The sequence below is a fragment of the Falco rusticolus genome, chromosome W, assembly GCF_015220075.1.
Source record: "Falco rusticolus isolate bFalRus1 chromosome W, bFalRus1.pri, whole genome shotgun sequence".
Taxonomy (NCBI): domain Eukaryota; kingdom Metazoa; phylum Chordata; class Aves; order Falconiformes; family Falconidae; genus Falco; species Falco rusticolus.
Genome location: NC_051209.1, coordinates 1,207,123 through 1,222,872, shown reverse-complemented (window position 1 = coordinate 1,222,872; position 15,750 = coordinate 1,207,123). Strand labels below are relative to the sequence as shown.

Below are 15,750 nucleotides of genomic sequence, written 5' to 3'. Positions count from 1 at the left end.
CTAATTACCAGTTTACTGCATCCTACCCACTGAACATCTTGTCCATCCATGTATGAAAAATTTATACTGCTACAATGGGACCAACTCAGCATATGCACCCCTTGCTTTAAAAGACACTGAAAATAAACATCACCATTCCGTTATGTCCAGTTGATCCAACTTTTGGTCACTGTTGCCTGCAGACAACCTGAGGTTATGCAAACTGCAGGAACTGCTGGCCACAATAAAATCCTTATGAGAAATGCAGAGATTGGTACCACTGTGCACTGATGTACAAACACACCGAGACAAGCCAGTGGATGTGGCACAAACCAATTAGATGAAAATCACAGGTATGCTTTCACTGCATCAGCTTGTCTCCTGGCTCTAAGTCATGGCCTGGGGTCTTTTCCTTGTTCATGTTCCTTCTCTTCATCATGCCCTATTAGTATTTATATTTTAAAATGACTTATTTTTAAAATAAGAATTGTTGAACTAAAAATTATCGAAACTTCTGTTGAAGCTGAAACAGTCCAACCAAGTATGGCCTAAATACTCTCATGTTCAAACTCACCAGCACAGCCAGGCTCAGTATTTTACCTAAATTTCTGACTAATTGCCAAAGATGAACAACTTTTTACTGCTATCTTACTGACGGGGGTTAAAATCTCCAGAACAGAAATACATGCACCAAAGCCTCCCCAAGACATTTCTGGTGGCTTTGTGCCCTTTAATAAAGCCCTTTTGTGCTAAAATGAACCCTCTCTGCAGACCTCCTTTCTGCAGGAGCAGGGAAGCTCACACCAACCTCATGGCTGATGCTAGAGGAGTGGGTGAGAGTTTGTAGGTAACGATGGTTCCTTAAAGAACAACCACCCAGCAATAAGAACCCTCCACCGGTATCATTGCAAAAAAACCATAAAAACCCCATCCCAAACCCAAAAAGGCAGCTGAACTTCAGCAGAAAGCTGATGCTCCATGGTGGAGAGACACAGCACTGCTCACCCTCCATCCCACAGCATGGCCACCTACATGTCTCCCACCCAGTGCTCTCGCTAAATTAATTCAGCACGGTGCCCACTGATCTGAACAGATTTGTCCGCAGCTCTTGAGAAAAGCGAAGAAACAGCTGTAATTGGCATGAAGTTCTTCATCCCATGCCCTTGCCTCCTGCCAACCCCATCCCCCACCACCTGGCCTCCCTACTCTCTGCTGTGCCCTCGAAGGACAAAGACTCCCCCAGTCTCTCCCAACACCCCAAACAGCCTTTGAACTCTTGTTCCCAGCTCTTATTTGGGCTCCTCCACCTACCAGTCATGGTCTACACTCACCAGCAGGAGATGGGACCTCAGAGCCATGCTTTGGGGCCTGGAGGGAAACATCACCCCCTCCAAAGTGATTCCCAGCAGCTGCTCTCATCCGCGCCAATCCCTCTGGCCAAGCTCTGCACCCTCTTGGGAACAGCGAGGCTTGTGCATGCTAACACTGCCAGCCACCCTCCTGCAGAAAGTAGCTGTCAAATCTAACAACTGCATTTTAATTAGCAATAATCATATGTTTCACTTACACTGCAATTTTCACCTTCACAGCTAGCTCTTTGAGCCACGAACTAATTAATCCCGCTCCCTTTGCCAGCTCAAGAGTTAATACTTCCTGCTGCTTCGGTGCAAGTTTGAAAATCCCATTTGCAGCAAAAGGAGGTAACTTCCCCCAATGCACAGGCATTAAATGGAAACATGGTGACCACCTGCGTGGTTGCTCTCAGTGATGGTAAGTATGGGTGAAGCTGGCCATGTATGAGGTGTAAACCAACCACGGCAATACCACAAGCTTTAAGTGGCCTGAAGACGTCAGTGAATTCTTGATGGGATTCATGTTCAATTGTATGTAAAAAATCTCAGTATTCAATGTACAGCATTTACAGCCTCAGATGGGCCAAAGAAAAAGGAAAACCAGAAAGCCAGGGGACACAAAAGCCTCTGAGATATCCCCTGGGATTAATACCGGTCTCACCACTGCGCCTACAAGGAACTCCCTAGATCAAGTTGTGGGATGCCATTCAAATGACTCCCAAACTTTGAGTCTTAATCCTGGCCAGAACAGAAGACAGCTATCATGTCAAAGGTCCTTTTGTGAGGTTTTTCTCCAGCAGATCTTTTCATGTACCCACTCCGTGCTGCAGCTGAATCTTCCAGTTACGACACTGGACTCCAAGTATCTCCCTGCTCTTCCAAACCTATTCAAGAACAACCACTCCATTTTTTCTATGGAAAAACAGTAATTTAATTATTTTAATAATTTAAAATGCACCTTTTAAGAAAAAAACCGTAAGATTACTGTAAACATTTTAGTAGGGACAAATTTCCAGCTTCCTTCTGCTCAGTGCTTTGCATAAAGCTACAAGAAAACCAGAAAACTTACCCTTACAAAAGATTCATGCAGGAAAACCAACCACTTTGGCTCTGCTCCCTCCCTTCCCAGGTCCATCTCCACCTTCCCTAGCCCTCTCCAATCTGGAACCATACCTGAACACTGCTTTGGTAAAGGCACAGCAGAAAGGACACTGAACATCGCTTCGAGCTCTTCTCCAACCAGGAAAAGTAAGGTTTTACCTACACCTGTGCCACAATACAGGAACAAAGGACCTGATGGGCTTGGAAGCAGGAGGTTAAGCCTACAGGATCTTTCTGGACATGCCAGGAAAAAGCCCAAGCCTGTGTGGCTGCGTTCCTTCCAGACAACATCAGAAGAGACATGTTAGCCAAGGACGTGCTAGATGGCTCGTTTACGTGCAAGGATGAAGATGAGGAGCACCGAGAGCACTCAGAATGGCACCAAGAGCTTCAGACAGGACATGGCAACACAGCAGCAAGCCCCTGCCCAAGCCTCAGAGGAGGCGGCTCACATCATCCCCTCCCTGCCAAGAGCCTCAGCACTTGTTGACCTATGCAACCAAATCTGGAAGAAGAATGGAGACCTCAAAAGTTAACTCAGCTACTGCAAATTCCACAAAAATAGAGTGTGGGAAGCTCTCCCTTAGCGGGCAGACCAGCATCATCCTGTCCGCCCTACCCACACAGAAACTGAGGGTGATGAGACATCCTCCCACATGAGCCACTAGTGACACCAGGCCTAGAAGACACCTTCCTCCATCCTTGGTAAGCAGCAATACTTCTTCTAAATCAGGCAGCAAAGCAGGGAAGCATTGCACTCCCAGATCTACAGACACCCAAGCACGTGCCTGCTTCATGAGGGAGGGTGCTGCTTCATGAGCTGTATCCCAAACAGAAATCCCAGAGGAAGTTAAAACCTATATACTAAAGGACTCGATTTCTGTCCCAGCAGTCCTCTCCGACTGTAACTGAACAGGGCTGCATTCACTACATGGAAGGAGTGTCACCCAGCAATTACAGGCAGAAAACCACTGGGTGACCGGTTTTCTCAGAGCTCCTCTTTGCTCACGGGGAGGTCACCTTAGTTAAAGATTTAATTTTTTCCTCTGCCAGGCAGGGCTACACCAACCTGTACTCACTGGCAAAGTCTCAAAACAACTCCCTGTCTTTCACTTTCTCTTTTCCTTTTGGAAACAAAGCAATGGCGTCTGCAGCATCTGCCAGCACCTACTTGTCCCAACAGGTCTTCAGCGTAGTGGCCAACCTCAACCAAATTCAGTATAAACTGGCCCTGGGCTATGTATGATACAAGTGGGTCAGGAAGATGGAGAACCCCAGACTACCTCCAGGATCACCCCTCAAGCTTTGCTGAGCAAAAAAATCACTGTGCTTCAGATCTGGACCCAAGGGTGGGCAACTAAAGCCAGACACAGGCTGTCTATCAGCACAGGGAGATGAATTACATCTTTGGTCAGGAGATCTTGCCAGACTCTTTGCAAGCAGCACCCACCCACTCTCCAGCGCTGATCTGGTTAGCCAAGGATCTGTTGCCTGCTGTCAGCAGATTTAAGACAGCAAGAAGACAACTTCACAACTGACTTGACAAGTTTATGTGACAGCAGTGCTGCTCAAAGGAGCCTCAGTCCAACTCTGGACCTAGTGACATGGCCACTGCCCAAGGCTGGCCTCTGCAACATCCATCAGGGAGGATTTCCTGGTGTTTGACCCCATGTGGTCAAACAGCACTGATGCCTGCAAAAAAAAAAATAAAATATCTGGAATTGCAAGAGAAATCGCAGTGATACTTCGGTTTTTTCCACTTTCTATACAGTTAAGTTCTACTGTGCATTGAAAACTGTTGTTTCCCAAGACACAACTTCCACACATCCCCCCATCCCTACTATTGTCTTTGCTTTGGCAAAAAAGCAGCTTTTCCAACCGTGACATCATATGGTTGGAAACCAAGCGCTCATCATCAGAGGGGTTTTTGAAGTTCAGGGGAGACACGTGAAAGAGGGACCCAAAAGGTTTAAGTGGATCTGCTCTGCTCCCACTCCACACACAACCGTGAAGACACCTCCTCTGGCTGCACCTCCCCCAGATACAGGCAGGTCACGTCCTCTGCCTACAGTCCCAGCTCACTACGCCAAGCATCTCCTGCCTGGAAATGTTTTGGCACTAGCACAGCACAGTGCTTCTTTAAGTCATGGAGACATCATAAACAAATTTTTACGTAGTATTATATTTGATTTTGTGGGAACTTCTCATAATTTCCTTATCAGCAAGGCTTGGGTTTGGGTTCAGACATGCTTTGGCAGGATGTGCCAGGCTCAGTGACTGTGGCACACAGTCCCTGCAAAGCCCTCTACATCTCCATGCTACCAAACAGCGCAGGACACTCAACATCTTAGGCTGTTAACTTGACAGCACAGTCCTTGGGGTGCTCTTGACCCTGGCCAGTTAATAATTTCCAACCAAAGCCCAAGAGTGAAAACCCACCACCTCTGCCTGCCACAGGGATGCTGCTTCATGCTACTGGCTTCATGGCAAGGCAAACCAAGTCATCTCCTCCACCACCAGCTCCTTGGGGAGGACAGCAGAAGGGTGCTACCAGCAGGGTGTAGGATAATGCAGATGTGATTCCATACACCCCCTGCTCCTTCATTGCTCAGTAGTGACCATCAACACGACCATCACCCGGAGAAGGCTCTGAGGTCCCCAATCACACAACAAGTCTCTGCTGCACTTGGTAGGACAGGGACAGGGATGCAAGCAAGAAGTTAAAATAAACTGCAGTCCCATTTACTGCCAACACCACAGGCTTTTGCTTGGTGACAATGGGTGACAGCCAGCCACCATGGGGGAAGGGATGGACTTGGCCAGGAAGGAGGATTTTCAGCTCTCCGTCTCCCACCGCCTGGAGAAATGGGACAAACCCGCAGAGTTGCTGTTTTTTGTTAATGCCCTTTACATAAGGGGAGCCTGGGATGGAGCTGCTGCCAGATCTTTCATGTACCAAGAGCTCCGCTGGCCCTCTACATACCATACCATACCATACCATACCATACCATACCATACCACACCATACCATACCAGAAGCCTTTTACTTAATGAATTGCTCTCAGAAATATATCAAAGAGCTTCCTACACGCAACAGCCTCACAAGGGGAATGCAAATAAAGTATTATATAAAATCTTCCCACTGGGTCTTCTCAGGAAAAAAAAAAAAGCAAACATAAAAAGATGTTAAATGATTCCATTATCTAAACTTTCCTGACTTATAGAGGCAATACCGTGCTCAGCTAGTACCTTGCATACCTCGATGGAGTGTTCTTCACCCCAGAGGCTCACACAGTGCTAGCAGAACTTCTGGGGGTTATCACTCAAATACAGCAGGGCTTAGCAAAGCATGGCAATGCCATGCAGCAAACATGAAGAAACAATTATAAAAAACCAAGAAACAAGAATAATTATAAATTAAATGAATGTAATAGTGACACCAGGATTTTCTCAGCATACCACAAGTTCATGAAATATCTCTCATTAGATCCCCCATAAGCAGACCATTTTCTCACGGCCACCTGCCCAGAGAACTGGGAAGACCACAGTATAAGGTTTCCAGAGAGAATTTTCTCCATTTTCAAGCCGTTGCTTTGTATGGCGTGCACAAGTGCCAGTCTATGGGCACTAACGCCCATTCAGTCTCCCACTGCTGCTAATAGCAGAGATCTCACCAAGCAGTACAAAAGCAGGGCAAGTATGGGGCAGCCTTTCCCAGAGCTACCCAAAATCACTGGAAAAACAGCAATTTAGGAATATCCTGGACTGCAGGTTGCATCAAGACACCTTATTTTTACCCATAAATTGCACATTATTCAGCAGTTGCTCTCAGCCCCACACTTACACAACATCCTGTGGGTGCTATATACACATGTATTATATAGAGATGTCTGTATAAACACATAATACACCTATACACACACGTAAAAATCTTTCTTCTGTTTGCCTTGATCTTGCTGAATCCCACAGACAAGAATTTCAAAGGCATCAGGTACTTAGGGATGCAGAGGGGGATTTTCAGGCACAGGGAATTCAGCTTCACTCTAGGCTCACCTATAACCTTTAGGAAGCCAATTACTTTTGAAAATGTGGCACTGGACTACTCTGCCTTCACACAAAAGGAACCAGACGCTGAATATATTTCCAGAACTAACCTGGATTTCCATATAAATGCCCTTTCTGATTGCCAGGTTAGAACCGCACGAGACAAATCATGGTCACCGATACATAAGGCACATTTTCACAGTAGCTGAAGCCAGCAGAAATCTCATATACGAGTATTTTTCAACTAAGATCGGTGCATACTGCACAACTGGCAAGGCAGAAATCTCAGCTGGGAACAGAACAGGGAAAACAAGAATTTGATTTTCTGACCAAACCCCTCAAAATCCATACAAATTTGCAACAAAAAACCCCACCAACATCCCTGGGGAGATAATTAGCCAGCTTCTTTTTTTTACCACATTTGAAAAGTGATTGATAATTTGCATTCAAGACAAACACCTTATTAATGATATTTTTTGGGTTTCTTTTTTTTTTTTTTTACATTTAAAACTACTAGTGAAAAATCAACAGCCAGAAATGGTAATAAACTGAACCTCATCCTCGCCAGCAGCATTTCACTTGTATATCAGTAACAGCAAGAGAAATGCTTGCCTGGACAGAAGAACAATAGCTTGTAGCTCCTCTTTGGTGCCAAGGAAAATTTGTTACTCGCTGTTAAAGGAAGCCCAACATGGAGAGAAATAATTACTAGCTCTGCTGCAGGCTGGGAGAGAGCCCAAATGCAGGGAAAACAGCTTGGGCATTGGTGGATGTTATTTGTATATAGAAAACAGGCTCCCTGTTGGAGGAGATCAAATAGGTTTAATCTGTTGGGGGGGGGGCAAAAAAACAACAAAAAACCCCTATAAGTTGAAACAAAAGAGAGCATGGCACCAGGCAGATGGAAGATGTCAGAGCTGAGATGATTAGAGCCATGAAAGCATCACTCACGCATGACTCCTGCATCTTCCCATGGTACCCACTAAAGACTGGCACATCAGCTGAGCCCTCGGGGGAAGAGCCAGGGACCTTCTTCCACAGGGAGAACGCCCAGTCCTGCTAACACCCCAAGCAGGCTCGATGGACGCAGCCAGCCTCCCAGCTGCATTTCAAGCAGCCGGCTGTGACGCTGGGAGGGAACCTGGATGGGGTTCTGCAGCAGAATATTTCAGAGCAGATGAAAGCTATAGTAAATTAAATCCACAATTCCATCTGGCACCTTCAGAGGCTCATGGGAAGCAGCATCTCTGTACAGCACACACCTTCCTACACAAGATCTTGTCTTTGCAGTACGCAGGTGTTTGTAAAGATGCTCCCAGCATCCTTGCATCCAGGCACATGGCAGGGAGGGGATGCATGAGCCCCCATCCCACAGCCAAGCAGCTTCCAGCACAGCTCCGCACAGGAAGAAACTGTGCCCAAAATGGGAGCTGCAATACGCCCTGCTCAGACTGGCACAGCCTCTTGTACAACCCTGCAAGGGGCTCCCAGGCTTCTTCTCACAGATCCCACATGTGAAACCGAAGCCTGAAGGACATTCAAGCAGGGAAAAACCACCAAAACCACCAGTCTGAAGCCTTTTCTCCAGATGGAACATCCATCAACCACAGCAACTGCAAACGCTGCTCCACCCTTTCCTGCAGCTGGCTTGGTCTAGTATCTCCTTGGGTGAACGCTACTCTGTAAGGGTTGATGGTCTCATGGTGGAACAGCAGCTCCTCAAGCAGGTGACAATGGTCAAATCCATGCCGCCACCATATCCAACCCTCTCCCACACAGGTGCCCACACAGAGGAGGGACAATCACCTCCAGTGATGCCAGCCACGCTTCATACCCTTCACTGATGCTCACACCACGTAAAATCACCAAAACCAGTTCACCCCCCACACAAACTCTCAGCACATGCCATTTTGCTTCTTCTCCCAGTTCACCCTCTCAGTTATTTAATCCTCTTCCCTACAACACCATCCTTCTGCTGCAGCACATAACCAAGACACAGCTACACAAAGATCCCTTATCCCAGCTACATCTCGTACTTCCAAGTCAGCTTTGATGCTCCACATAGGTCACTCACACAGGTGGCAATAAGCAGCTCTTCAGGAATAAATGGGACACCCCATATTTTTTCCCCTTCATCACAGAGCAATAAGCTCCTGGTCAAAGCATCCATCCACACATTGGGATGTTACCCACCTCCCATGGTTTTGGTGGAAGCAAGCTTTTGGAAGCCGAGCAGCGGAACACATCTCCCCTTCCATGGGAGAGGGAAGGCTGGCAGCCCTGGTGGGCTCCGTGCTGCCAGATGAGGCAGCGCAAGAACAAAAGCAAAGGTTTGGTGAGGAAGAGCTAAACACAACCCCTACCTGATTGTGTTCATGAGACGACGAGCCCTTCCCTCGGGACGGGGAACAGCTACCATCAAGCTGCTCGCTACAATCCGCCGTCCACTGTAAAAGGGATAAATAAAGGGACTGCGTAAAATAATAGCCAGGCTGGGGAAAACTGCTGTGTCAGTTCACAGCACACAGCAAACACTGTCCAGCTGCGGGCATTACTGCATGCATGCAGACCTCCTGCTTTTTGCGGATGATCCCAAAGGCTTTGGCTTGGAAATGCTCCACCCACTGACAATAAGCAGAGGGAAGACACAGGAATAGTTGCAGGAAGGCATCTGAAACGATGCTTTGCAATAAAACCCATCTCCAGAATTTTTTTGCAAACTCCAACAGCAAATGGTATCTCAGGCATGTGGTACACACCAGGGCAGCTTAACTTGATTACCCTTCCATAGAGTTTTCCACGGAAAGTTGGGACATTTCTGCTTCCCCCAACTCTGCTTGCTTCAGGGACAGATACAAGTCCTGAGCTGCCAAAACCCTGTGGTTTTATTTTAAACAAAACAGAAAACAGAGCTCAGTTGCAGGTCTGGCCAGTGCTGTATGCTGCAGCTGCGATGTGCAGCCCGGATGGCAGCTCTGCTGTCATACTGGCTTCATCCCATGGTGAAGGGCATGGGCATCAGGGGACTTCCTGGCCATATGAGATCATGAGCTGCTCAGCCCCGCTTCCCCCAAGATGCCTCCACCAAAATAATTCAGTTTGGGGTCATTTAAGGTTCATTTTTCCCCCTCAAAGAAATTAAGGGCTGCATCATACTGGGGAAATAAATAAAACAAAAAAAGAGCAGTTTTCACTAGACAAACATGAAAGGCACTGCTTAATCCTAAAGTCACTTTGTCACCTCCCCCCCCCCCCCCCCCAACAAATTTGAGACTGAACCTTGGTGACCAGCCCCCATTTCTGAGGTCTTTCATCTTGGAAGTGCTCAGCTGCTCCAGAGACACTCACCGCTTGGATGCCATCACTAAGGCTGATGCACCAAGAAAATGAAAAGCCAATTCCACACAAACAGCAACTACCTGAGGGCTTTTTGACAGGTACGGATGAGGCCACAAAATAAGAGGCAGAGCCACCTCTAGAACTGCCCATGATCCCTGCACGCCTCTGCTCTTATCAGAGAGCCCGTTCTAGCTCACCGGATGGGGGGATCTCAGCCTCACCCTTAATGAGCTCCTTAAAGAGCTGCCCATCACTCTCCTGCCACTTCTGCTGACCCACCTGGAAAAGCTCACAATGCCATCACTCTTGAAAGCCTTCTGCTAGACCTATACCTATCTCCTTTAACAATTCTGAGTTCAACCACACACCTGGAAAGGTCTCCAAGGTACAGCTCACCCATTAGTATGTCCACAGCCAAAAGAAAATTGCATCATCCCTCTGACTTTCCTCTTTTTCCTGGTGGGAGCAAGGTGGGAGACATACCCACTTTGGGATCCTCTAGACTGGTGATGGATTCAGCTCCCGTGTGAGCAGCGTGGAGGATGAAGCAGCATACAATGTGCCTTTCCTTCCTTCCCCTGGCATGCAGAGAAGTTATCTGCGGATGTGGTACCATCTAAGCATCTCACATACATGGGTGAGTAGATTTATCCTCTCTCAAGGAGGGAAAACATTACTGCAGCCACAAGGAAATGAACCACAGACAGATCAAGCAACTTGCCCAACATTAAAGATTAACTTGCCCACAGAACCTTACAGTCAAAACCAGTTTTCTTGGCCTCAGCCCAGTCCCTTCCCCCTAAACTCATCCTTTTTCCTCCAGCTCTCATTGAGAGGGAACATGCCACCTTCAGTCAGTCAGGCTGGCTTCCAGCAGGGTTATTCCAGGAAGCTGCAGGATACGTGTGTGTTTATTCCTTGCTTTGATAAGAAGTGATCAGGCAGAGAAAATCAGAAATAAAAATTCCTGATTATTTCTTATACAAATTTGGGGTATGAAGTGGGAAAATGAGTTATCTTCGGGAAGCAAGAGATTAATTCCTTCTTAATGCATCCCTTCAGACACTACTTGATAAAAGCAGGTAATCTATATAAAAACCCATCCTCACTTCTTGTGCCATTGAAAAGGAATAAGGCATAAAACCCTAAAGATCCACCTGAGAAGAGTCTCAGGTCTGTAAAAGCCCCATTCTGCCTTGCAAAATTGCTCAACTTGGTTCCTGAGGAGCCACAGCATGTAGCACTGAATCACCCTGCTCTTGCTCACTGTGCCCAGGCCTCAGCCATTGTTGCAAACTGCTGTACCACGTACTAGAAATCATAAATTAGGTAAAGTTGGACACATCAATACAAGAAAATGGTAGCAAGCCAAGATTTATGTAAAAGATCCTGGCAGGGTCACTTATGAAAAAAGGTTGAAAGGTTCAACTGATGCAAGAAAATATAGTGAAAAACCTAAAACCCTGCAGGCAGGAGTTGCATAGATAACAGGAACCATCAACAGTCAGGCAGGAGCCTCAGTGTCTGCGAGAGCTCGGCCAGCTCAACACTTCAGAAGGGACAGTTAGTACAGATGTAGGTGAGCTCCACAAGAATGTAAATCAGTAGCCTTCTGACAAGGACATGCTAATTGCTAAAAGAAAAACTACTGAAGTGATAAGACTCAAGGACACTAGAATAAGATAATTGTGGTAGTGGGAGATCCAGACCTCCTACTCAAATGGCCCCCCAAAAAAGAGAGTGAATCCCCCGCTTGGGGAGCATGCATAGTGAATTTAAAATGAACTGTACCTTTAATTTGAAGCGAGAAAGCAACTAACTAATAATTAGTTAGTGGATGTAGACTTTGGGCAGAACTAACCAACTTCACTGTATAAATATGTACTGAGAGTACAACTATGTGTGCAAGTTAGGAGGAGCGATCCCCCTTGCACCCAGTGCCACAATAAACATACCTGCTTTATAACTTATGCTGAGTTATAGAGTTTAATTCCGCATGTCACAACTCTGAAGAAGACCACTTGAGCAGGGTCAAAGGCTAGAACGACCCTCTCAAAATTGAGGCAAAGAGAAGACTCTGCCTAAACTCCGCCTGTCATTAATATGCAATGTGATATTGTAATTACATGAATAATGTATGAAAAGATGTTGCAATCACATATGTCAAATGTATAAATTAGCCTGTTTGGCACTTATGCTTCGGAGCGAGTTTCGGTGGCATGAACCACCTCCTCTCCTGCGCAGAAAATAAATACCTTGCTACTAAAAGTACAAGAAGTATCTTAGCAGTTTTCTTCATTCTGAGGTTTTTCAGCATCAGATTTGGTGACCCAGATGGGACAATCTCTGCTGAGCTGCAGAGACCTTCGGAACATGGGACACCCTTACTGCGCACCTGGGTAAGGTTTACCTAGAGGGACTCCCTTTCTCAAGGTCTCTTGCAGCCAGCGGACACGACTCACTGTATTCTGAGAAAAAGGAATTTATACATTTTCCTGACCCGTTCTGTTCTGGCTGTAAACCCATAAGTCGACACAAGAGACTTCTTGGTCACAGAATGGAGAAGGAGAAATGTCTCCTTAAGAAGGATTAATTCCCTGTACAGGGATCTGTTCCCTGTACCTGTTTGTACAGTATTCCTGGAATTAAGGATCCTTGTAGGCCTCCCAAGGGAAGTGGGTTGTGACCTTGGTGAGACTGAATGTGGGGACCCCTTTTGTCTTGTTATGACTAAGTCTTTTGTGTTTATGTGTTATGAATTGGAGCTGTGTGTTTGGCATTTTGTATGTTAGTATTGTCATTTTGAGTTGTCTGTCTCATTTGTTATTGGATTGATGTCCTTTTGTGTTGTTTCTTTTGTTATTGAAAAAGGTAGAGTGGATCTGGGATATTTTTTCACCTAAATAGTGTGAAACACCTGTACTTGTTTCTTTGCCTGAGTCGCTCAAGGAAACTTATTGCTGAGGGCGGCATGCCAAATGATTTGGTTCTTGAAGTCTTAGTGACTACACTGTTAGAAGATTTATGAGAAGCAATGTTGAAAAGTTAACTATAAGCATACTACACTGTGTACGACCAGGAAATAAGATCAGGTAGAACCTTGAATTTGTGGTGTATTTGGTGTAGCTTTAACTGGCCAATCAGAGAAAGCATACTTTTTGAAACCTCTTAAATATAAAATTGGAAAGCAAATGGCAATACATCAGATTCTGTACTTACCAAACTCACCCAAGTCCCTATTGGGCAGGGACTTGTTAGAAAATTTAGAAGTTAAGATCAAATTCAAACAGGGTAAAATTGAATTCAAAGTGAAAGAAGAACAATTGATAACATATCTCAGCTTGGTTATGAGCTGTGTGAAACCAAAACAAAATGACCAAATTATAAAACAAACTTTAAATCACCTTTGAATGGGAATCAGTTTCCAGTGGGAGAAAAATGAAATTAGCCTGGACAGTGCTACCTCAAGGGTTTAAAAAAACAGCCCCACTTTATTTGGCAATCAGTTAGCTAAAGAATTAAAGCTATGGCAGCAGCCACCAGGAGATGGTGTTCTTCTACAATATGCAGATGATCTGCTAATAGCAACTGAAACAAAGAAAGAATGTCTCCAATGGACAATCTCTTTTAAACTTTCTGGGTTTAAGCAGCTATCAAGTCTCTCAACAGAAGGCGCAGCTGGTGCAAGAGAAAGTGATGTACCTGGGATATGAAGTTTCTGGTGGACAACGTTCCTTGGGAACAGCGAGGATAGAAGCCATCTGCCAGATGCCCAGACCACAGATGGTGAGAGAACTGCGAGCCTTTCTGGGCACGACAGGTTGGTGTCATTTATGGATCTATCAGTATGGACTGATTGCAAAGCCATTGTATGACCTGCTAAAGGCTACGAAAGATAACATAGCCTGGAACTCCGAAGCAAATAAGGCCTTTAAACTGCTGAAGCTGAAACCCCAGGAGGCTCCCGTGTTGGGTTTACCTGATGTGACAAAGCCTTTTTGGTTGTTCTCCCATGAAAGGCAGGGAATGGCCTTAGGGGTCCTGGCTCAACAATTAGGGCCAGACAAGAGACCAGTAGCTTACTTCTCCAAGCAGCTGGATGAAGTGAGCAAAGGTTGGCCCAGTTGTCTAAGAGCAGTAGCAGCAGTGATCATAAACGTTAAAGAAGCCAGGAAATTCACCCTGGGACAGAAAATAACCATACTAGTTTCTCACACAGTGTCAGCAGTGTTAGAGCAGAAAGGAAAGAGTTGGTTATCACCCTCCAGATTTCTGAAATACCTGGCAATCCTGGCCAAATCAGATGACATAACTATTCAAGTGACTAATATTGTCAACCCAGTTTCATTCCTAGAAGGAAAGACCTCAGCTGAAACTATCACTCCTGACGGCCTGGAGATCATTCCAGCCATCCAGATCTCAAGGAAGAACCTCCCCCAGAAGCAGAAGATTGGTTTTCCTACAGGAGCAGTTTTGTGAGACAAGGCATGAGAATGGCTGGCTATGCAATTACCACAACAGAACAGGTGATTGAATCAAATCCTTTGCCAGCAGGAACTTCAGCTCAGAAAGCAGAACTGATAGCTCTCATCCGAGCTCTAGAACTGACAAAAGGTAAACAAATTAACATTTGGACTGATTCTAAATATGCCTTTGCCATTGTTCACGCACATGGAGCCATCTGGAAAGAACAAGGACTTTTAACTGCCCAAGGAAAAGCTGTAAAATATGCTGATGAAATTCTATGACTGTTAGAAGCTGTCCAACTCCCATCACAAGTGGCTATAATACATTGCTGGGGACACCTGAAAGGTAACACTGTTCCAGAAATAGGTAACAGAAAAGCTGACACAGAAGCTAAATTAGCTGCTGCAAGAAGCAAAGAAATACCAGTAGCTGCACTGGTACCAGAAAAATTAGATGCAGAGAAAAAGGTTGAGTATGAAGAGTCAGATTACTAATGGATACACAAAAATGGAGGTAAGCTGCTGGACAGTGGATGGGGTCAATTGAAAACAGGTCAGTTAGTGTTACCAGGAAAATTAATGTGACATTTCGTGAAAACAGAACATAAGACACACTGGGGATTAAATTCTTTGTATCAGTATTTGAGAACTAGAGTAGCAGGACCAAATTTGTTTACTACAATAAAACAAGTCACATCACAATGTGAACTTTGTTTGAAAAACAATCCCAACACTGGAACTAAAGTACATCAAGGGGCAATAAACAAAGGATGTTTTCCAGGTGAAATTTGGCAAATTGATTTTTCCGAGATCCCAAGAAAGGGGGGATTCCGATATCTTTTGGTTTTGACTGACACATTCTCTGGGTGGCCTGAGGCATTCCCATGCAGAACAAACAAATCATGAGAAGTAGTTAAAGTTTTACTAAACAAAATTATACCACGGTTTGGAGGTTCTAAAAGCATACCATCAGATAGGGGCTCCCATTTCTGTGCACAAATTGTACAAGCAATAAGTAAAGCACTGAAAATCGATTGGCAACTGCATACTCCATACAGACCACAAGCAAGTGGACAAACAGAAAAGATGAATCATCTCATTAAACAGCAAATAGGCAAAATTTGTCAAGAAACAAATTTACATTGGTATCAAGCTTTACCTATTGCTTTAATACGTATAAGGGTCAAGCCAAGATCTAAAGAAAAACTGAGTCCTTTTGAAATTTTGTATGGTAGACCATATGCAATGAATCCTGTTAATAGTGAAGCCTTAGATCAAATAGGTAATCAATACGTGTATGATTGTTATAACAGCAGAAAAACAACTGAATAAGAATGCTATTGTAGTACCAGAACATCAGCCTAAGCAACCTTATTGTAAACTACATCCATTTAGTCCTGGTGATATGGTATATGTTAAGAATTTTTCAGGAAAGCCTCTGGAAGAGAAGTGGGATGGGCCATACCAGG

The 15,750-nt window shown here is 45.2% G+C and overlaps 1 protein-coding gene across 3 annotated transcripts in view; it reads right to left on the bottom strand.

Moving 5' to 3' along the window:
- The window catches only part of LOC119140887 (CBP80/20-dependent translation initiation factor-like), a 147,844-nt gene that overhangs the window by 102,238 nt on the left and 29,856 nt on the right, over positions 1-15,750 (bottom strand). For 2 of the 3 annotated variants that reach the window (XM_037372552.1, XM_037372553.1), the window contains exon 3: positions 8,840-8,923. The exons of the other annotated variant lie outside the window; for it this stretch is intronic. In XM_037372552.1, coding sequence (XP_037228449.1) covers positions 8,840-8,923 — 84 coding nt within the window. The remainder of the gene's footprint in view (positions 1-8,839; positions 8,924-15,750) is intronic. 3 annotated transcript variants of the gene reach the window in all.